Genomic DNA, 21,949 nt, shown 5'->3' with positions numbered 1-21,949 from the left:
TACCTCGGCCGGACTTACAGGTCGAAACGGGGTGGAGCTGGGAAGTGATTGTCTCAGCAAGATGGCGGCGAGCGGACTCCGCCAGGCTGCCGTTGCGGCCAGCACCTCGGTGAAGCCCATTTTCAGTCGGGACATGAACGAGGCCAAGCGGAGGGTGCGCGAGCTCTACCGCGCCTGGTATCGGGAGGTGCCGAACACTGGTGAGAGGCTGCGGCTCACGCGGGGCCCGGGAGGCAGCCGCCCAAGGTCGCAGCCGTCCCGGCCTCCCGTTTCTGCCGGGCCGAGCTGAGGTCACCAACTTGAGCAGAGGTGATTCCGAGCGCTTCAGGCGAGTAGGGTCACACGAGCCTTGGTGGACCTGACCTGGCGGCGGCGCGGGGGTCAGACCAGCCGTGCTGTGCGTCGGAACCGCGCTTCTAGGCGCTCTCACTGTTGGGCCCCCTAAGTCTTCCTGAACCCTTGGGAGGGAGAGCAGGGACTGTGAGTGACACACTTCGTTTTGTAGATGAAGCAGTCGAGGCACTTAGAGTCGAAGTGATCTGTGGGCCGAGAGCCTGAGGGCCCGCCTCTGGTGGTGGATCTGGAACCCAACTCGAGTTCCTGAATGTGTTTACAGATTCCCATTAGGTATTAAAAAGACAGGGAGGGAAACCTCTTCATTCTCTCTGACTATAAAATTAGTAGATAAAATAGAAAAATAAAATTAAACTCACCTAGTCTCACAGAAAAGTGATATTAACATTTTGGTATATTTTCAGTCTTTTTTCTGTGTTTATTTTTTAAAACACATTTAATGTTATAATGTATTTGTAATTTTATATTTAATTTTTAACCTAATTACATCAAGCCATTTTCTCCTTTTATCTCATTTGTCAGAAACGCTAGTTTTTAATGATACGATGCAGAGAAGGCAATAGCACCCCACTCCAGTACTCTTGGCCTGGAAAATTCCATGGATGGAGGAGCCTGGTGGTCTGCAGTCCATGGGGTCGCTAAGAGTTGGACACAACTGAGCGACTTCACTTTCACTTTTTACTTTCCTGCATTGGAGAAGGAAATGGCAACCCACTCCAGTGTTCTTGCCTGGAGAATCCCAGGGACGGGGGAGCCTGGTGGGCTGCCGTCTGTGGGGTCGCACAGAGTCGGACACGACTGAAGCGACTTAGCAGCAGTAGCATTAGGTAATATAAACAAAGGGGTTGTGGGGTTTCAGCGATCACCTGGTTCCCACATCCACCACAAAGAAACAGTACCGGAGAAGGGAAGTGAGTTTCCCAAGGTCATCCAGAAAGATGGTGGTGCCTTTTCCAGTCCCTCCTGTTTAGGTGGCCTTCTGCAGTCTCCCAGGTCTTTTTACCCAGCTCCACAGGCCCCTAATATTCCTTAGGAGCTCCTTTCCCTGCCCCCACCAGAACCCCTGTCTTCACTTAGATGTCAGAGAACCAGTCTGTCCTCCTGAAGGACTATGACATAAGTTCCCTGGGTTCAGAGAGATTTTGTCTTGGCATCGCCATCAGTGCTGCTGCCCAGTGTCCCTGACCAAAGAAAAGTTGGGCAAACTGTCAAGGGCAGTACAAATGTCAGGCACTGTCGATATTCTGTAATTGTCTAATCTGACTTAGTGTGTTTTAGGGCTTCCCTGCTAGCTCTATCAGTAAAGAATCTGCCTACAATGCTGGAGACCAGGGTTCGATCCCTGGGTTGGAAAGACCCCCTGGAGAAGTGTGTTTTAATGGAGGCCACCACCGGTGGTCTGAGAAGAGACGTGTTAAGTGACCTGAGCACCATAGCTCTCAGGGCTGCCACTTCCTTGCCTGTGTGTGAGAAGCAGTAGAATGTAGTTACGTGGACTTGCCTCCAAACCCTGGCCCTTACTAGCTGTGTTACCATGAGCAAGCTATTTCACTTCGCTGTGCCTCAGTTTCCTCATCTGTAGAATGATAAGAGTACCTTCTTCAGAGAGTTGCTCTATTAAATAAGTTTATGAATCTAAAGTGCTTGGCGTAGGGTCTGACATTTAGACACTCAATAAATGCTGGCTGCTCCTCTTGTCTTGTTACTGTTACTATTATTTATAGGGCTTACTTTCTATGCAGAACCCAGCTCTTTACTGTATGAGAGCTGTGTCTGCTCCACAGTGTCCCTGCCCTCAGGTTGACTTTTTAAGAGGTTATCAAGGATCAGAATTTAAACGTGAAACCCATAGGATAGAAGGAAGGGAGAAACCTGAGTGATCCGGGGTTCAGGGACTACAAATTCACAGACCTCCAGAGAACAGATGGATAAGTTTAGGGCAGTGGCAGTCACTAGTATGTGAGGTGGTGTGTGTATTCAAATGCAGGTAAAATAGGTTTGCCTGGCAGAACACTTCATGGGTGCCCAAGACTGTTTTCTTGTTGCAGGGAGGACAGGTGGTGGGGAACAAGACCCAGATGACAGGAAGAATACTTTGCAAAGGGTAAAACATCAGTGGCTGAACTGAGGCTGGAACCCAGTATTCAGTTAATTCAGAACCAACACCCTCCAAGACTGTCCCTCAAATACTGTTTGAGAAGATAAGCCCAGAGTCAGGAGGGTCCTGAGAAGAGGAGGAGAAACCAGGGGATTATAGGAGCCTGTAGAGCAGGGGAGATTCCATGTAGGGGGGGCTCAAGGCGGGGCAGCACCTTTGTGGGGAGGGTCAGTGATCTGTGGCTTGTTGTTTGCTCAGGCTTGTGTAAACCGGTGTCATGATATCCATCACAAGATTTCAGCTGAGGATCCAAACTAAAGATTGGGAATAAGTGAAAGTATTGATAATAACTAACATTCATTCATATCTAACATTCATCATTGTAATTATTATGTTCAGTTCAGTCGCTCAGTGGTGTCGGACTCTTTGCAACCCCATGGACTGCAGCACGCCAGGCTTCCCTGTCCATCACCAACTCCCGGAGCCTACTCAAACTCATGTCCATTGAGTCAGTGATGCCATCCAACCATCTCATCCTCTGTCGTTCCCTTCTCCTCCTGCCTTCATCTTTCCCAGCATCAGGGTCTTTTCTCGTGAGTCAGTTCTTCGCATCACGTGGCCAAAGTACTGGAGTTTCAGCTTCAGCATCAGTCCAGTGAATATTCAGGACTGATTTCCTTTAAGATAGACTGGTTGGATCTCTTTGCAGTCCAAGGGACTTTAAAGAGTCTTCTCCAACACCACAGTTCAAAAGCATCAATTCTTCGGCGCTCAGCTTTCTTTATAGTCCCAACTCTCACATCCATGTATGACTACTATAAAAACCAGAGCTTTGACCAGATGGATCTTTGTTGGCAAAGTAATGTCTCTGCTTTTTAATATGCTGTCTAGGTTGATCATAGCTTTCCTTCCAAGGAGCAAGCATCTTAATTTCATGGCTGCAGTCACCATCTGTAGTGATTTTGGAGCCCCCAAAAATAAAGTCTGTCACTGTTTCCATTGTTTCCCCATCTATTTGCCATGAAGTGATGGGACCAGATGCTATGATCTTAGTTTTCTGAATGTTGAGTTTTAAGCCAACTTTTTCACTCTCCTCTTTCACTTTTATCAAGAGGCTGTTAAGTTCTTCAATTTCTGCCATAAGGGTAGTGTCATCTGCATATCTGAGGTTATTGATATTTTTCCTGCAGTCTTGATTCCAGCTTGTGCTTCATCCAGCCGGGCATTTCTCATGATATAGTCTGCATATAGGTTAAATAAGCAAGCAATATACAGCCTTGATGTACTCCTTTCTCAATTTGGAACCAGTCCGTTATTCCATGTCCAGTTCTAACTGTTGCTTCTTGACCTGCATACAGATTTCTCAGGAGACAGGTCAGGTGGTCTGGTATTCCCGTCTCTTTAAGAATTTTCCAGTTTGTTGTGATCCGCACAGTCAAAGGCTTTGGCACAGTCAGTGAAGCAGAAGGAGATGGTTTTCTGAAATTCTCTTGCTTTTTCTATGATCAAACAGATGTTGGCAATTTGATCTCTGTCTGGTTCCTTTGACTTTTCTAAATCCAGCTTGAATACCTGGAAATTTTCAGTTCATGTACTGTTGAAGCCTCACTTGGAGAATTTTGAGCATTAGTTTGCTAGCATGTGAGATGAGTACAATTGTGCAGTAATTTGAACATTCTTTGGCATTGCCTTTCTTTGGGATTGGAATGAAAACTGGCCTTTTCCAGTCCTGTGGCCACTGCTGAGTTTTCCAAATTTGCTGGCATATTGAGTGCAGCACTTTCACAGCATCATCTTTTTTTTTTTTTTTTTAGAGCTTAATGAAATTTTATTTTGAAAATATGGCAAGAGTCTAAGGCACTTCAGACATTTAAATACATGTAAGACCAAAGTAAATGTGACATGGGATAAAGGAATCCATAAATACGTGGAGAACTACACTGTGTTTCTCTAGAGGCCAATGGATAGCCAATTTCTCTAACACAATTCAACTTTCATCATTAGACACAGAATTGTGCAATTAGTAATAAAAATACAGCAGCATTACATGTTGTTCTTCATGTCTTCAGTTGCTATGGAATATAAAAGTTCAAAATACTGTGTCAATTTTATATAGATTCTCAAAAAGTATAAAACTTAACAAAAGTAAGTCTATTCAGTTGGTTTTATCTAGGTGGCTGTATTATGTGACACAGCATCTTTTAGGATTTGAAATAGCTCAATTGGAATTCCATCACCTCCACTAGCTTTGTTCGTAGTGATGCTTCCTAAGGCTCACTCGACTTCACACTCCAGGATGTCTGGCTCTAGGTTAGTGGTCACACCACTGTGGTTTTCTGGGTTGTGAAGATCTTTTTTGTACAGTTCTTCTGTGTATTCTTGCCATCTCTTCTTAATATCTTCTGCTTCTGTTAGGTCCCTACCATTTCTGTCCTTTATTATGCTCATCTTTGCATGAAATGTTCCCCTGGTATCTCTAATTTTCTTGAAGAGCTCTCTAGTCTTTCCCATTCTATTGTTTTCCTCTATTTCTTTGCATTGATCACTTAGGAACGCTTTCTTACTTCTTGCTATTCTTTGGAACTGTGCGTTCAGATGGATATATCTTTCCTTTTCTTCTTTGCGTTTCGCTTCTCTTTTCTCAGCTATTTGTAAGGTCTCTTCAGAAAACCGGTTTGCCGTTTTGCATTTCTTCTTCTTGGGGATGGTTTTGATACCGCCTCCTGTACAGTGTTAGGAACCTCCATCCATAGTTCTTCAGGCACTCTGTCTATCAGATCTAATCCCTTGAATCTATTTGTCACTTCCACTGTATAATCATAAGGGATTTGATTTAGGTCATACCTGAATGGTCTAGTGGTTTCCCCACTTTCTTCAGTTTAAATCTGAATTTTGCAATAAGAAGTTCATGATGTAAGCCACAGTAAGCTCCCAGTCTTGTTTTGCTATGTAGAGCTTCTCCGTCTTTGGCTGCAAAGAATAGAATCGGTCTGATTTCAGTATTGACCATATGGTCATGTTCATGTGTAGAGTCGTCTCTTGTGTTGTTGGAAGAGGGTGTTTGCTATGGCCAGTGCATTCTCTTGGCAAAACTCTGTTAGCCTTTGCCCTGCTCCATTTTGTGCTCCAAGGCCAAACTTGCCTGTTACTCCAGGTATCTCTTGATTTCCTCCTTTTGCATTCCAGTCCTTGTGATGAAAAGGAAATCTTTTTTTGGTGTTAGTTCTAGAAGGTCTTGTAGGTCTTCATAGAACCGTTCAGCTTCAGCTTCTTTGGCATTAGTGGTTGGGGCATAGACTTGGATTGCTGTGATACTGAATAGTTTGCCTTAGAAACAAACCAAGATCATTTTGTCATTTTGAGATTGCACAATTGCATAATAATTATTATGTTAGTTATTATCAATATTATACTTTTACTTATTCCCAATCCTTAGTTTGGATCCTCAGCTGAAATCCCCAGTGATGGATATCATGACACCAGTGTACACACTGGCCTGAGCAACAGTCACTGGGGCTTCCTGGGTGGCTCAGTGGTAAAGAATCCGCCTGCCAATGGAAGGAGATGCAGGAAACCTGGGTTCAGTCCCTGGGTTGGAAAGATACCCTAGAGGAGGAAATGGCAGCTCACTCCAGTATTTTTGCTCAGGGAATTCCATGGACAGAGGATCCTGGTGGGCTACAGTCTGGGGTCGCAAAGATTTGAACACGACATTTTCAAACACATGGCGCGGCACTATGCCAAAGGCCTCGCTGTAGTGTGGGTTCCAGGTGTCTCCCTGGCTTACAGATGAGAAAACTGAGGCACATAAGCTTGTCTCACATCACACCGGCAGACCCCGATTGTCAGCTGTGATGCTCAGCTCAGCTCCTGCTGTAGTCTGCCCTGAATCTCACAGGGCCCGGTTATGCTGCGCACTTGGAACAGACCGCCATTTGCCTGGGTGCTTGCCTCTGCATGGAAGCACAGAACAAAACCACCCCAGATTCCCTCCTTTGAAAAAAATAATACATGCTGCTTGCTGGTTACAGTGTAACAGGGGACTTTGTATAGAAACTATTCATTTAATTTCTATGTTATTGGATACTTCTTGTACTACAGGGTCAGTACTAGATACCTAGAGAGATAGAAAAGTGATTAAAACACAACCCTGCCTTCAAGAGTCTTATGGTCTAGTCAGGAAAGTAGGCATATAACCAGATCATTAAAACCCCAAACATAATAGAGGTATGGGAAATAAGTGCTGAAATTTTCAACACCTAACACTGTATCAGTACTTTACTGTGGGTAAGATGTTGTCACTTGATTTTTGCCGCATTCCTGTAAAGGAGTGAGGTCAGAGGTTGTTTTCGCTCCTATGTTTTAGATGAGGAAACAGACTGAGGTGCTTGTGCCCCAGCCAAGGCCATAGTTCATGATGGTGTGGAGACCTTACCCAGCTCATTTGACCCCCGATCCCATGCTCTTTTTCATCACACCATGCTACCTTCCCATCTAAGGGTCTCCTGGCACTTGGTATAAATGCTCCCAAATGAAGTGGAGCAAATGACTGAGAACTGTCCCATTGTCATCCTTCCTAATGTGTCGAGCCTTCCTGACTCAGAAAAGCCTTAACAGTAACTTGAGGAAGACGCGCACCGTGGAAGTCACCTTCATCCAGAAGGGCACTTTCATATCTTCCTTTTGAGCCTCACAGATGTTTTTAAAATTGAAATTAAAACATTTAGGACTCAAAGAGTAAGCCAGGAATCTGTGAGTTGAGAAGGAGCAGTTGGAATTGGTTTACACCAGGGCTTCTCAGCAGCAGCATCTGTGCTGGGTGGTTGCTTGTTGTGGAGACCGCCCTGTGCCTTGTCAGATGCTTAGCAACATGCCTGGCCTCCACCCAGTGGCGCCATCAGCGCTCTTCCCCCTCGCTGTGACCGTCAAAAATGCCTCCAGACGTTGCCAGATGTTCTGGCGGGCAGAGTCATCACAGGTTTGATGACCACGGATTTAGACCAAAGAACAATTCAGCAGACTGTTGCTTAGCTGTTCCTGTTTACCTTCCCACAGCCTTTCTCAGTGGCAAAGGGGTGTGTTCAGGGGGGTGCAATAGGAGGACGACAGCTGGGTCAAAGCTATGGAATTTGTCTCTTTAGAAACAAGGATTCTTAACCTGAGAGGATGGGCACTGCGCGGTCCTTGAACAACACTGTAAGCAAAACTTTGCGTTTGTGAACATTTTCCTGAGAAGACTCACACCCAGTGCGCTGGTGTGTGGTTCTGGAGACCTTGGGGAATGGGAGTTGGGTGGACACCAGCTCCCCTCGTGTGCATAGAGGCACCTTGGTTTTCTCTCCTATTTTGAACTGAATTCTAGTATGAAAATGTAGGAAAGGTAAGCACCGATAGCAGGGGAAGATTCCTCATACTCCTTTCCTTGCTGCTGCTAAGTCACTTCAGTCGTGTCTGACTCTGTGCGACCCCATAGACAGCAGCCCACCAGGCTCCCCCATCCCTGGGATTCTCCAGGCAAGAACACTGGAGTGGGTTGCCATTTCCTTCTCCAATGCACGAAAGTGAAAAGTGAAAGTGAAGTCGCTCAGTCGTGTCCGACTCTTTGTGACCCCATGGACTGCAGCCTACCAGGCTCCTCTGTCTACGGGATTTTCTAGGCAAGAGTACTGGAGTGGAAAGAACAGGACATTGTAAATTAAAGAACCAGCAACCTGGACTCTTGGCCTGTGTTTGCCAGGGATCAGTTGTCCAACATCAGGCAAGTCCCCACAGTGCTCTAGTGGTAAGATTCCGACGTTCAGGATCCACGTTAGTTTGCATTCATTTGTGTCTCTGACTTCCTGTCTCTTTGCTGGCCCTTTTCTAAAATTACTAATGTGATACTGTGGTGTGTTTTTGGCTATGCTGGGTCTTCATGGCTGCTCACAGGCTTTCTCTGGTTGCCGTGAGAGAGCTGAGGCTACTCTGTTGTGGTGCGCGGGCTTCTCTTATCCCAGAAGCATGGGCTGTAGGCGCGTGGGCTCAATAGTTGTGGTGCAGGGGCTTAATTGCTCCAGCGTGTGGATCTTCCCGAAGCAGGCATCGAACCTGTGTCCCCTTCATTGGCAGGCGGATTCTTAATCACTGGACCACCAGGAAAGCCCCTGGCATTTTCAGTGCCATGAGTACTCCCCGCACGGTTGATTTTAGGCTCTCAGTGAAGTCATTGACGGCACATTTGGGAAAAGCCGTGTATAATTGGCTCATCATGGCAGGCTGCTACAGAACTCCACTGGAGACTGAGTTCTTTCTCTTGTGATCTTCTATCCTCTGTTAACACTGTCCTGTAAAGCTGGGATGCAGTTTCTCCTGTTAGATTCTGCTATTGCTTATTCTTTGGTTGAGGCAGCCTGGCATGGTCTTTGCCTCGGCAGAAGCTTTATTTTTCTATTGCTGTCACTAAGCCACCTGTATAATTAAAGATTCGCACTTTGTTGTTGGTTAATTCAGTCACGAGGTGGCCCTCATGGTTTTCAGAGCTGGCTGTGGTAGCTCCATAGACTAGAGTGGACCCGTCACAGGAGTGGCCATACTGCGGGTATTCTCACCAGTGAGCCCACTGGTCTCAACCACAGTGCTCATGCTAGCCTGTGAGCCTGGTTATGCTGTCCACTTAGCCCCACGTGCCCCTTTCTCCCCTCATCCCATCTACCTACCATACAAGGCTCCGTTCATGTCCTTGTCATCAGCAAATCCACTGAAGGCCAACTGCCAGAAAATGAGAATAAAATGACTAAAACCTAATTTTCAAAGACATACATGCTTTGTCGGACTCTCAGGTCACTGAGTCTGTCCCACTGTTTTAGCACTTAATCAGGGATTACTGAATATTGTGATTTTTGCAGTATTTGCACTGGTGGATTTAAGACCTAGAAAGCAGGAGCTGTTACATCTTGCACTTCCCTCTGCTTCCCCCTGGTGAACCTAATATGGCAGTAACTGCCTGCTGGATCGACACCTTTCCCTACCTGCACACGCAGCAGTCTCCCTTGGCTCTTGTTTCCATGGTACACAAACCTACACCATATGGTTGTATGTTAATGTCAGCCCTGCATTTCTTGCCAGTTGTTCTGTGTAATAATAATGCTGACATTTATTGAGAGCTTATTCCATGTCAGGCACTGGCCTAAGCATCTTTCATTCTCTCAGAATCCTCACAGCTGCTCTGGAGTTAATATGTGCTGCTCTCCTCATTTCACCAGCAAATAAATACCCTCAGGCATAGAGAAGTTAATGTATACAGAATCATATAGCTGATAGACGACAAAGCTGGGATTTGAACCCAGGTTATTCGTATTCTTGAGCCGTGCTATGCTGCCTCTTCAAATGCAGTGGGCTTGTTTCCCCAAACAAAACATAAGTTCTTGAGATAGTACTATATCTCAGGCTTCTTCACATCTTCAAGTACCTTGCTTAGGGTCAGCCTAATATTTGGTGAATGGAGTGAATGGGCAACCTATGTTTTCAGTGAGTGACACTGACTCAATTTTTAAAAAACACATTTTAACCATCTCTACCCTGAATCATGTTTTCTCTCTAGTGCATTTATTCCAGCTAGACATCTCTGTGAAACAGGGACGGGATAAAGTCCGGGAAATGTTTAAGAAGAATGCGCACATCACAGACCCCAGGGTGGTTGATCTTCTGGTAATTAAGGTAACTGACGCTCCCTGACTGATTTAAAAGAGGAGTCAACTTGTCCAGAGCTTTCCAGATGAATATTTTATCACCAAGTTTAAAAGCAACAACTGGGTCAGCAACTGTTACCTAGTGTTTCAAAGGAACAGTTGATTGGAGGTTCTCACCTGGGTAAATAGATTATAAGATTATTCAAGGGAAAATTCACTGGCTTGCATTTTAAAACTAAAAAAAGAGGGAAGTTTGAATTCTTCTTGAACCTCATCCATGGAGGTTACCACTTCACCACGTTGCCAGTTTACAGCCAGAAGAGGCCAGTTGGCTGAGTAAGTGGAGTCAGATCCTGGGCTTGACTCTGTCCCTGTGGTCTGTCTCACTAGAATCAGTGGCAACTTCAGCATGGGCCAGTAAGTAATGTGGAAAGAATGGTACATATTAAGCCAGTCAGGGTAGGCAGTCATGGGGCACAGGCCTGGTGACCAAAAGTTATCCCCTTGGAACCAGTCAGCTAGAGGGTTAAAATATATATATTTGACAAGCCTCAGAGATTATTATCGTTTTCCAGATGCAGAAACTATGGTCTGGGTAGGGCATATTACTTGCCCAAGGTCACTCAAAAAGTCGGTGCTAGAGATGATCTAACCCTGGCCTTCAGTGTTGTGCTCCTTCCACCCAGCCACTCTTGACTGAGACCTGTCCCCTCACTTGTACAGGGAAAGATGGAACTGGAAGAAACAATTAAAGTGTGGAAGCAGCGGACACATGTTATGCGGTTTTTCCATGAAACAGAAGCACCGAGGCCAAAGGATTTCCTCTCCAAGTTCTATGTTGGGCACGACCCGTGAAATCACTCAGTGGAAAAGGTGCATGTTGATATTTAAATATTTTAAAGCAAAAATAAACTCAATATATGTCGGTCATTTCATGATATTCCATTGGTTCCCCAGTGGGAAGCTGTACTTCTGCAGTCTCTCACGTTTTGTCTGAACAAGTTGGGTCCGGTGTACACACCACCTGTTCTTTCCCTTTTCCTGAAGTGTGGTATTTCCAGTAAATTAGATTCTCTTTTCTCCGAGTCTTGCATGTCGGTAAACAGAAGGAAGAGGCCATCTGCTCAGAAACTGTCATTCTGGGTATGGTGCTGGATGGCTTCGTTAACTTCGCTGTTTCTACAGCCACCAGGAGTGGATAGCTTGGTTTAATGGCACAGATTGTCCAAAATTAACCAGCTCTTACTATTGGAAAAGGTTAGAGCAGCACTAAGAGGCTGAGAGGTGGAGCTGACAAGCTGGGCTATTTTTCTCTGGGTTCTCAAGAAAATGTCTGCTCAGCAGCCTAGCCCTCTACTCACAACAGTGCTGGTCCTTAGAATGGAGTTAACTTCCTTCTCAGGCGTTCTGCTAGAGACACAGCTGTTCAGTGCACACACAGAACAGAAATATTCCCTTTGTGAATTGAGGTGTAGCTCAAGTGACAAGAATACATTTTGACCCCACTTAAAGAATTGCGATTCATGGGGTCACAAAGAGTCGAACACACCGAGCGACTGATCTGATCTGATCTGAAAGAACTGTTTGCTCTGGATGGTGTCGGTCTCTTCTATCCCTGGACAGTCTAAATGCTGGAGAAGGGGCTTCAGTATCTGTAGGTACAATAACCCTGAGGAGTCCCAAATTTTTCAGTACCAACAACCCCTTTATTATTTTTTCAGCTAAGGAACCCACCTTTTGCTAAAAAGTGGTATTTCTCAAGGACTTATTTTAACACTCAAAGCTGCTTCTGATTGTATGTGCTAACTAGCCAGTGTTACTCAGCACAAAAGTTTCAGCCTTTAGGTAGCCTGTGCAGCTGTTAGGCTTTTGTAAATAATGAAAATTTGTCCCAGGTTCCCCAAATTCCTTTGTTGATCGACAGGGGCCTGAAGACTCTGGGTTGTAAGTCAAAGACCTATTTGTTCAGCAGATAGAGATAGGACGGCAGGGACAATAAACTGCAGCTACAGCCAACTCCAGAGACTTCAGCCATCATTCAGTCACACAGAGCTGATGTTTATTATGTTTTTTCATGATCTGATTATGCTCAGTGAACAGCACATCTCCGGGAACCTCCCAGAGCCTGGGGATTTGGGCCGTGGTCACAGACCATGCAGGGGTCTTCACGGGGGTTGGGAGGCTGAGGGCTGTCCCCGGGCCCATCTACGGATGGGAAAGGAGGCGAGGCTGCGAGCATCACCATTTCTTAAGTTAGGGCTTTCTCCTTTCTGTCCTTCCTCCAGGCCCTGCAAAAAAGGAAAGCAGCAATGAGCTGGCTGACAGAACAGACCTCTAACCATAGACTGAAAGAGAATTCCACAGAGGTTCTACCAAACACGCCAGGAGAAAGGCAGCTTTGAGTACACTCAGTTACTCATTCATATATTTACATTCACCAGACCGGGCACTGGGACCCCAAAGATATTTAAAAAACAAAAAACATGTTTCCTGCAGCAAAATGTAGTCGAGTAGAGTTTAGAGTATATCTTAAGTGTATAATACTGAATACCACAAGAGGTACTGGTCAGTAAGAGGGCAGAGCAGTCACTTTCAAGTGGAGGGATGAGGAAAGATATCTTCATCAAAGATAATGAAGAACTGGTACAAACAGCACAGTGGGAAATAGCCTTTCAGTCGGGAGGAATAATGGGCTACTACTGCCTGGGAGTGGCTAAGAGTGCGGAATTCAAGAAATAGTGACTAACTGGGGGTAGGTATGTGGAAGATAATATGGGAGATAAGGCTGGAATAATAGGTGTAACCAGATCATGGCAAGCCTTAAAAACCAGACCAGAGAGTCAGGAGGGTTCTTATTTACAACAATAATACAGCCAGTCAGCACATACTAGGGCACCGGAAGTCAGCACAAGAAAGCTGAATGGAACTGGCCCTGGGGAAAGGTCTGTGAGCAGTGTATGAGCCAGGCTGCAGTGCCTATGTACAGACTGCTGGTAGCCGGAGCTCACTGTAGGGCCTGTAGTTTCTAAATTTCATTGTGGAGCTGGTGAAAAGAAGCTGTGATGGGTGTGTAAGGCATATTAAATTATCTACAAAGTTTGTGGGTTGAGAGAATTGAGGGTACATAAAGGCCAAATGGGCTTCCCTAGTGGCTCAAACTGCAAAGAATCTGCCTGCAATGCAGGAGACCAGCGTTTAATCCCTGGGTCAGAAGGGAAGATCCCGTGGAGAAGGGAATGGCTACCCACTTCAGTATTCTTGCCTGGAGAATTCCATGGACAGAGGAACCTCGAGGGCTACAGTTCATCAGGGTCACAAAGAAATCAGACACAACTGAGTGACTAACACTTTCAAAGGGCAAATAGAAAAGGGTGGTTGGGATTCAACCTGGCTGGAAGAGACCTCAGTGAATTTGTAAGTCAGTAAGATAGTTTCCTTCATCCAACATAGAGAAAAGGTGACATAAAAGATATTAGCCAGCAAGTGTGTCAATTCATTAAAAGTCTGTGCTCCTGCTTGTCTCCAAACCACATCACAGTTCCGATGCTCCACCCTACTTCCGGCTCCTGGCCCATGTGTGGGGGAGAAGCAAATCTTACCTGTTAGTCGTCATCATCGTCGTCCTCTGGAACAAAAATGTCATGTTCCTCAAGTAGAGCAGCAAAGTTCTTGCTAATGAGCGTCCCAACATAGAGAAAGGGGATCACAATGGAGAACACTCGGAGAAGGCCGAAGGACATCTGCAGAGGGTCAGAGTGGTGGCTGTGAGCTCCAGTGCCCACTCTAGCAAGACCACAGAAGGCCTGTCCCTCTCAGGGGCATTCCCTCCTGTGGATCTCAGATTGATCATTAAGCAACTTGATTTTAAAGTCCTTGGAAAAATTCGGAGCAAGAAAAATGATTAGAAGAAGAGATAAAGTGATTCTATGGCCATCAAACTGTACACCAGAAAGAAAAATACAAGGCACTCTTACAGACATCTAAAAATTAAGGCACTAGCTATTAATTACTTGCAGATGCTTTTAAACAGGTAAAGTACTAGGAGGTGGACTATGGAAATAATAGTTCAGTTCTGCTTGAGTAAGTCACTACTACTACTACTATTAAGTCGCTTCAGTCATGTCCAACTCTGTGCGACCCCATGGACTGCAGCCCACCAGGCTTCTCCGTCCATGGGATTCTCCAGGCAAGAACACTGGAGTGGGTTGCCATTTCCTTCTCCAATGCATGAAAGTGACAACTGAAAGTGAAGTCGCTCAGTCGTGTCCGACTCTTAGCGACCCCATGGACTGCAGCCCACCAGGCTCCGCCATCCATGGGATTTTCCGGGCAACAGTACTGGAGTGGGGTGCCATTGCCTTCTCCCTAGTAAGTCACTAAATACATGCAAACGGATTACAAAATTATGAACATGTACACTGAAGAGAGATTCTGTACAGTTCTCTAACTGGTTCCCTGGTGCCTGACAAATGTGACTTCACTATATTACATTTTAGAAACAGGTGTATTTTGAAAACTGAGTATGTTTTTTATAGTAAAAGACTATTTAAATAGACTTGAGAAGTTCCAATAAAATCTCAACATTTCCTCTCATTATTTCCCTACAGGGGTTCGCCCGCAAAAAAATGTTTTTCAATCGTGCCTCTTTAAAGGCAGCTTTTCCCTAACAGCTGGACCCTGTTTCTTGCTGTGAGACAGGTTTGAACTCACTTTGTGTAAGCTTGCGACGGCCAAAATAGCTTTAAAAGAATTTGTTTTTGTTTTGTAACTCTCACACAGCCCTGGAATTAAAAAAAAAAAAAAAATCCCGGTATAAGGGGTTGTTCTTATTTTACTGAAAAAACTCCAAGGGTACTGAGGGCATGTAGTAACACTCAGTAATGGGAAAACAGGATCTGGTGGGGGCTGTACCAACAGGAAGTCTGAATTCCAGAACCTAACTCAGCTGTTAGCTTTGCACACTGGCTTCCCTACTCTGGCCCCTCATTTTTCATTTGTAAAAACAGATTGTAATAATTCCCTGCACACCTAGTCACATGAATTAAATACTAGGTCCAAACTCACAAAAAGATAAAGTCTGTCCCACGAACCGTTTATTTACAAATTCGTTTTTCATCCCATCAACTACGAAGTAGAGACGTAACAAGACTTGTCTATACTGTATGCATAAAGCCGAGTCCTTTGGCTCCAAAGAGCCAGGGCACTGCGCTCCTCTGGATGAACTAGTGCAAAGTGCCATCTTTCTCCGCTCTTGACCCCCATCTTCTGTCTCCCTGTACCCGGCTCAACAACAACCACTTAACTCAACCGGCCACTTCCTCCCATTTGTCGAAACTAGCAATGCATCAGCGCAAAACTTTGTCCTTGATCCGGCTTCCGGTCTAAGGCAGTCGTTCGACTGGCCTTTGCTCCTGTCAATCAGCGTCAACCTGCACACACTCCCCACAATGATTGGCCTCGGCCCCTTCGCCCCGCCTCCAGGCAGACACTCACTTTCACCGGTTTGGGCAAAATGGCGCCGCTGCGAGTAACGATGACCGACCTCGTCGGTACCAGACTCTGACCTGAGCAGCTCCGTCCGGCGGAGACATCACCACCTTTCCTCAGGCTCAGCCAGCTCCGGGAAGCCCCAGATCCGACGCGTACCAACGCCAGCCACCGAGCCGCTCCGGACGCCATCTCCCAGCTCCGCCCCTAGTCCGGGCCCCGGGACCCCACTGCCCGGCCCCAGTGACACCCTCAGGAAGAACGCCGCCCAAGCCTCGCGAGTCTGTAGGGATCAAACGAGAGGTCCGGCTCACAGACTTGCGCAGTGTACCTAGTTCCTGCTGCGGCACATGGTGACGTCACGAGGATGACGCCAAGGCCCGGGTACACGCCTCATTCCAGGCTTGGAGGGTGGGACCATCTGACTGGGGTTGTTCTTGTGAAACTTGCAGATTTCTGGTATTGTTCCCGCACCCAGGACAGCCAGGGCTTGGCCGAGCAGGGAGTTACTGAAATGAAAGACCACTTTAATTGAACTTCAAACTATTTTTTAAACACTTTAAAAATACAATTCAAATTTATTACTTGTGCTACTGAAATGATTTTGGAAATTTATTTCATGCCACGGTATATGTTATGTACAACCAAATGTAAAATATATCTGAAAAGGGGGAATATATATCTGAAAAGGGGGGGAATGGGGGCTTTCACACAAACTGCTAAAAAGGAACCAATACGAGTAATAAACATGGTGTTTTAATCGTATAAAAAGCACTGTAACAATAAATATAACCAAAAACCCTATAATAACTGCGTATAAAACAAGAGACACAGGCTGTGGGGCTCCCATACAGGGCTAGAAAGGTAGCCCCTCTTCTTAGGAAACAAACCCAGCTTCCCCGGAGCAGGTCCTGGACCCTGGGCAGCATTGCAGCCTCCTGGACTGAAAAACGCTCTTAAGCTGAAGACTCTAGGCCTAGTTGGCCCCTCGTCAGGCCTCATAAGACCCCAGTGAGGGAAAGAGGCTAAGGGAGAGATTGTGTATACTGGACCAGGCTCTGAATCTTCCATCCAGCCGCTGCCACCAGAATCAGGATGCCAGGCTGATTGGCCTCTGGCCCTGTCCACCCAGTCACTTTGCCTCTCAGAACAACTGGTAAAAAAAAATGCTTGGCACCATGCTGGTGACAGTAGAAACCAGAGGGTCTTGGCAGATACACTCTGGGTAATAAGAAAGACTGAAGGAGTTCCTAGGGGTTTCTGGATCGGGAATACCTTTAGGGGCCCAGTCAAGAGAGAAGAGTTTATCACAGGGTGCCAGGAATCCTATGTCCAAGCTCCTAAAATGCCCAGGACTGAAATTCAAAGTCACTGACTTTCCCAGGGAGTTGAGGACAGAGTTTCTGCTAACAGAAAAGCTACTGGCCCCTCCTGGGGCAGTGACCAGCACCATCTGTTGACAGGGCAGTCAGGGAAAGAAGAGGGGCCCTAACACTTTCTGATCAGGATAAATCCCTCTTTACTAAAGGCCCTGTCTCACCAAAGAGCCCTGTCTTCACTGCAGGATAGGGGTCCCATGTTCAATCTTCTCACCACTCAGGAGGAGCCAAGCCCCAGAAACCCCTGTGACACAGTAAGTCCACTTTTTCTGACAGTGTCAATCCCTCAAGCCAACACTGCAGGCAACTTCGGGTATTTACACAAGATTCCCCATGTTGGAAACTGTAGAATCGTATAGGTGAAGGTGGAGTGACCTGTGGTCATGTGATATTACCCACTTCATTAATATTAATATCCCCTGAGAGAGGGGCAGTCCAGCGCAGAGTCAGCAGACCTGAGTCTTGCCTTGTGACTGCTGAGCAAGCCACCTCTCCTCTCTGGGCCTCAGGAAATAAATGGGTTGAAAGTTAATGATTTTGCAGTTCCCTCTAGGCATGAAGGTGGACTTGGAACCTGGGGGAAAAACCTAAAAAGCAGGAAGCAGAATGCTCACCTCAAAAGCAACTTCAGAAACCAGTTAAAAAAAAAAAAAAAGAACCTATAAAACCTTAAACTCCTGAAAAAGCACTGGCCCTGGCATCCTGACCAGCAGGACAAGGGCTGAACCCGAAGGGCCCAGGCTCAGGGTCTGTCCTGGTCCTTGCATTCTGGCTGGTTCTCCTGGGCCCTCTGCAGCCAGGCCCGCCTCAGCTCCATAATCTCCCGGCCGTACCACTCATGCAGGGTAGAAAAGCAGGAGGTCTCAGGGGACACGGGGCTCTGCCCCCTGCCTAGGAGGAGGCTGGCAGGGCCCTGCAGCTCCCACTCGGCCAAGCCCCGCCCTGCTGGCCGGCTGCCCCCTTCTTCCACCAAGCCCATTGGGCTGCAATCTCTAGAGAGGGAGTGGCCGTTCTCCAGGCCAGGGGACCAGCGGTCAGGAGCCTGGGGCTTGCAGCGGCTGGAAACGGCCTTCCAGGATGAGCGGCGGTGCAGGTCCAGGCTGTGGCGGGCTTCACGCAACTGGCTCTCCAGCTCGCGCACCACCAGGCGCATGTACCCAAAGCTTGCCCGAGACAGCGCCTTCACCCAAGCCTCCTGGGCCGCCGGCCCATCTGCCGCGAGCAGGTGTGGGCGCACCCCAGGAGCGTCGAAGCGGATGGCGAAGGCAAACTCTTCAGGCACGGGAGCCTCCGCCAGCTCCACCGTGCAGCCCTCTAGCACCACAAGGCTCAGAGGCGCCCGGCCCTCTCGACTCTCAAAGGAGAACAGCAGGTTGCCCTTGAGGACAAACCAGCACCTTCGGCCAGCGCCACTGGGGGTGGGTGGCGTCCCTGCGCCTCCCCACGTGCGCAGGAAGCCTGTGTGGTCTGCCGGGGAGTCGCTCAGTGCGTAGTGGGCCACACTCCTCTCGTTCAGCTTCATGGCTCCCATGAAAACTGTGAGATGACAGAGGCGAACAGCGATCAGAGAGGGAGGCGGTGCTTGCACCCCGTGGGAAAAAGAGTCCTGGCTCTGGAGGAGGCCTGGGCCCCAGCCCGGTGGCCTCTTCTTACTTTCTGTGCCCTGAGGTTCTCAGTGTCTCCATCTGTGAAATGGACTAGTCTCCCTGCCTTTGTTCTCAAAGGGTTGTGAGGATCATGCAAAAAAAAAAAAAAATCTGGTTATCAGAGGACTCAGAGAAAAGGAAAATGTAATTTGTGTCAGACCAGGAAGTATGGCAGGGCTGTGAACAGCTTTTTAAAACCCAAAGGAAAAGGCATCAGCTGGGCTGAAATGGACCCCAAACTCATAAAAGCCACTGTGCTTACATCACCCCCTAATCTGAGGGCCCCTTAGCTCCAACCCTGAAGCTAAACATCCGGGGTTTCCGTGGGCTCTGTGGGTCCCTGCTGGCCTCTCCATTTGATGGCACAGTAGTCCTTTAGCTGCCGGCAGGGCCCGATAGGGCTGGGGTGGGGCAGGCCTGCCTCATTCCTCGATCAGTGTGGGTTCAGATAGGGACCTTCTCAGGAAACAAGTACAAACACAGGGCATGGTGGAGTAGGATCAACCTCAACTACCGAGTGTTGGTGCCCCATACATGTGTGCTAAGTCACTTCAATTGTGTCCAACTCTTTGTGACTCCATGGACTGTAGCCTGCCAGGCTCCTCCGTCCATGGGATTCTCCAGGCAAGAATACTGGAGTGGCTTGCTATTTCCTTCTCCAGGGGATCTTCCCAACCCAGGGATCAAACCCAGGTCTCCCATGTTGCGGGCAGATTCTTTACCATCTGAGCCACCAGGGAAGCCCACGCAAGTGGCATATAATCCAACTGTTCTCCTGACTCACAGAAAACTGAGACCAGAACAGTGAAGGTGAGCTTCCCAGGATCACGTGGCCAGTGAGAAGCAGAACTTGGTCTCCTGATTCCCTCATCTCTTTGGGGGGCAAGTCCTGGCAGTGACCCACTTACCCGCAGAGCTCCCTGGGCAGGGGTGGGGGTCTCTCTTGTCTGGCCACACGGCTCAGCCCTTTGACCACGTGGTTTCCAGGACACCTGCAAAAGAATTCTCAAATATAGTCAATCCATCCTAAAGGACTGGACTTACTCCTACTCAGCCTCCTATTCAGCCTCAGGTCAAATGAAACCACCACCTCCTCCAGGAAGCCTTCCCTGACCCCTGATAATCTACTGCCCTGCCCAAAATACACATACACACACAGGTCCACCCAGGCCCTGCAATTACGAGCAATTTAAGGATCTGAGTCCCATTATCCTGATCATCACTCTTTGGACCTCAGCGCCCTGCCCTCTAAGGCTAGGTCAGAGTTAAGTGCCCACATAGCTTGTTGCTTTTCCCTTTTAGTACTTGCCACATAGTTTATCTGTGGTCTTTAAGTGACTTAATTTGAGAGGCCTGCCCTGATCACTATATGTAAGGTGGTCCTGATCAGGAAGGTGGTCTGATCTAAAGTGACCCAACAGCAGCCTTCATCCCACAATGATCTCCTTTGGGTTTACAGCGCTGTCCCCAGCCCCAGAATGTCTAGAACCAACCAACTGGACTTGGTTCCGGTAGAACCTCCCCAATATCCAGCCCTTTGCAGGGCTTGGGGAGGTCCTCAGAAAGTATTTGTTAAAATAACTGAATACAATCGTGGACAAAATAAAGCCCCTCCTTCCTGGAGCCTACATTTCCGAGGGGGAGGCACACTGTAAAAAAAAAAAAAAAAAAAAGGACAAAAATAAATAATAATTAGTGTCTTTTAAAATCAATTAAATAACGTGAAGACCCGTCTTGATAAGGGCTATGGAGAGAAGCAAGCAGGGTCCTGAGATGGGGGCTGGGCGGGTCTCCGATGGTGGTTGGAGGAGAAGGAAGAGAATAACACAGATGGTTGGTTCCTTGAGCAGTGGCCTCACCTCCCGGCCGTCCAGCACTGGGGCGCGGAGAGGAGATCCGCCGACCTAACTGTCTCCCCTCCCCAGGGAAGGACGTCTCCTCCCCACCCGCTTCCCGGGTTAACGAGGCCCGCATTTCAACCCCGGCGGGAATCCGCTGCACTGCATTTTTCTAGATTCTTTTGTTAGAGGAGCGGCGGGCTGGGGCGTGGGACCCACTGGCCATGGCCACCGCCGGGGGGGGGTGGGGTATCTGACCCGCTGTCGCCCAGAAACGGGGTGGCCTCACCGGGAACTCCGCGGCCAGCACCGCAGACTCGGGGCGGGGCTGCCGCCTCGGTTTCCCCATCGCGCGGGGAGCGGCCCCGCCACGTCCCCGCGGGCCACGCCTTCCCGGGGCCGCCTCCTCCCGGGGCCGCCTCCTCCCGAGCCCGCCGGGCCCGCTCTCACCTCCACGCCCCCGAAGCCCAGGAGCGCGGCCCGCGGGGTGGCCCGGGGCCATTTCGACTCCGGACCCCACGCCACCGTCTGTCCGGGCCGCTAAACGTGGCCGCGGGAGCCGAGAGACCCCGCCTGGGCGGCTCGAATTACCGCCCTCACCCCTCCCCGCCCACTACTCACTAGGCCCCGCGATCCACGCCGGGGGAAACTGAGGCCTGGCCGGCCGTGCCCGGCGTGAGGCCCAGTGCTGGTCGGCGGTGGCCGGCCTCGAACCCGGAGCCCCACCTCGGGCCATCCGGGGGCCTCAGACCCAGGCCACCTCCCAAGAACTTCGAGACCTTCTCTTTTCCCCTCTCCAGCCCCCCTCTCCCCGCCCGGCCCACTTCTCGCACAGAGCCAAGTCTGGGACGGCTCGGCCCAGACGCCTCCTCTGGGCGGGCTCCTATCCAGTCCGCGAGGCCCAGCCCAGCTTCCCAGTCACCCAACCCGGCCCCCTGGAGTCGGCTGGATCTCGCTTCCGGAGTGGAGGGGATTATTCATTTCTGCTCCCTTCACTCCTGCCAGCCTGGAACCCATCTTCAGCGCCCAGGCTCTGCCTGGGGTCAGTGGACAGCTAGGCCTGCGGTAAAAGACACAGGAGGGCACAACCGAAGATGGGGGAGGCTTTCCTGACAGCCCCGGGAGCCTGGTGAGCTCAGAACATCTGCCCATGAACTTGCTGGTTGTCACCTCGAAGAGTTCTGGCCCTGGCAGTTCCTGCAAGAACGCTCCTCCTTCCCAACCCTACCCCAAGGCTCTTAACTCCTCCAAGGTCCTTCACATTATTTAGGCCTCCGTTCCCGTCCCCTGCCCAGCCCTGAGAAAGCAGCCTGCCTGCCGGTCTCTATCACATCCCTGGTTTGTATTTGCATGATAACACTAACCACTTCTAAAAAAAAAGTTCCTTACATTCATGGTTTTATTTCCTGTTTATTATCTGTCTCCCCCACTAACTTTTATTCAGTTACTAATAGACACCATAATAAATGAGATAGGAGGC

The 21,949-nt window shown here is 48.4% G+C and overlaps 3 protein-coding genes across 7 annotated transcripts; 1 reads left to right on the top strand and 2 right to left on the bottom strand.

The window, feature by feature from the left end:
- NDUFA6 (NADH:ubiquinone oxidoreductase subunit A6) lies at nt 1-11,049 on the top strand. Its single transcript, XM_061418710.1, has 3 exons — nt 1-200; nt 10,032-10,147; nt 10,843-11,049. The coding sequence occupies exons 1-3, from the start codon at nt 62-64 to the stop codon at nt 10,972-10,974; spliced, it is 387 nt and encodes a 128-aa protein (XP_061274694.1). The 5' UTR covers nt 1-61; the 3' UTR covers nt 10,975-11,049.
- Nucleotides 11,050-12,156: 1,107 nt separating this feature from the next.
- Nucleotides 12,157-15,915, bottom strand: SMDT1 (single-pass membrane protein with aspartate rich tail 1). Its single transcript, XM_061418711.1, has 3 exons — nt 15,613-15,915; nt 13,719-13,859; nt 12,157-12,407 (listed from the first exon to the last, which is right to left on the bottom strand). Exons 1-2 carry the CDS (start codon nt 15,796-15,798, stop codon nt 13,722-13,724), a joined length of 324 nt encoding a protein of 107 aa, XP_061274695.1. The 5' UTR covers nt 15,799-15,915; the 3' UTR covers nt 12,157-12,407; nt 13,719-13,721.
- A 235-nt stretch (nt 15,916-16,150) lies between these two features.
- PHETA2 (PH domain containing endocytic trafficking adaptor 2) lies at nt 16,151-21,917 on the bottom strand. 5 transcript variants are annotated; one of them, XM_061418704.1, is made up of 3 exons: nt 21,091-21,917; nt 19,540-19,623; nt 16,151-18,521 (listed from the first exon to the last, which is right to left on the bottom strand). In XM_061418704.1, exon 3 carries the CDS (start codon nt 18,514-18,516, stop codon nt 17,728-17,730), a length of 789 nt encoding a protein of 262 aa, XP_061274688.1. In that variant the 5' UTR covers nt 18,517-18,521; nt 19,540-19,623; nt 21,091-21,917; the 3' UTR covers nt 16,151-17,727. The 5 variants fall into 5 exon arrangements, with proteins under 5 accessions (XP_061274688.1, XP_061274689.1, XP_061274693.1 ...); XM_061418705.1 differs by lacking the exon at nt 21,091-21,917 and adding an exon at nt 20,920-21,041; XM_061418709.1 differs by lacking the exon at nt 21,091-21,917 and adding an exon at nt 20,759-20,867.
- Nucleotides 21,918-21,949: the final 32 nt, after the last annotated feature.

Source organism: Bos javanicus, chromosome 5, assembly GCF_032452875.1.
Source record: "Bos javanicus breed banteng chromosome 5, ARS-OSU_banteng_1.0, whole genome shotgun sequence".
Lineage (NCBI taxonomy): Eukaryota > Metazoa > Chordata > Mammalia > Artiodactyla > Bovidae > Bos > Bos javanicus.
This window is presented reverse-complemented; position numbering and strand designations above follow the sequence as displayed.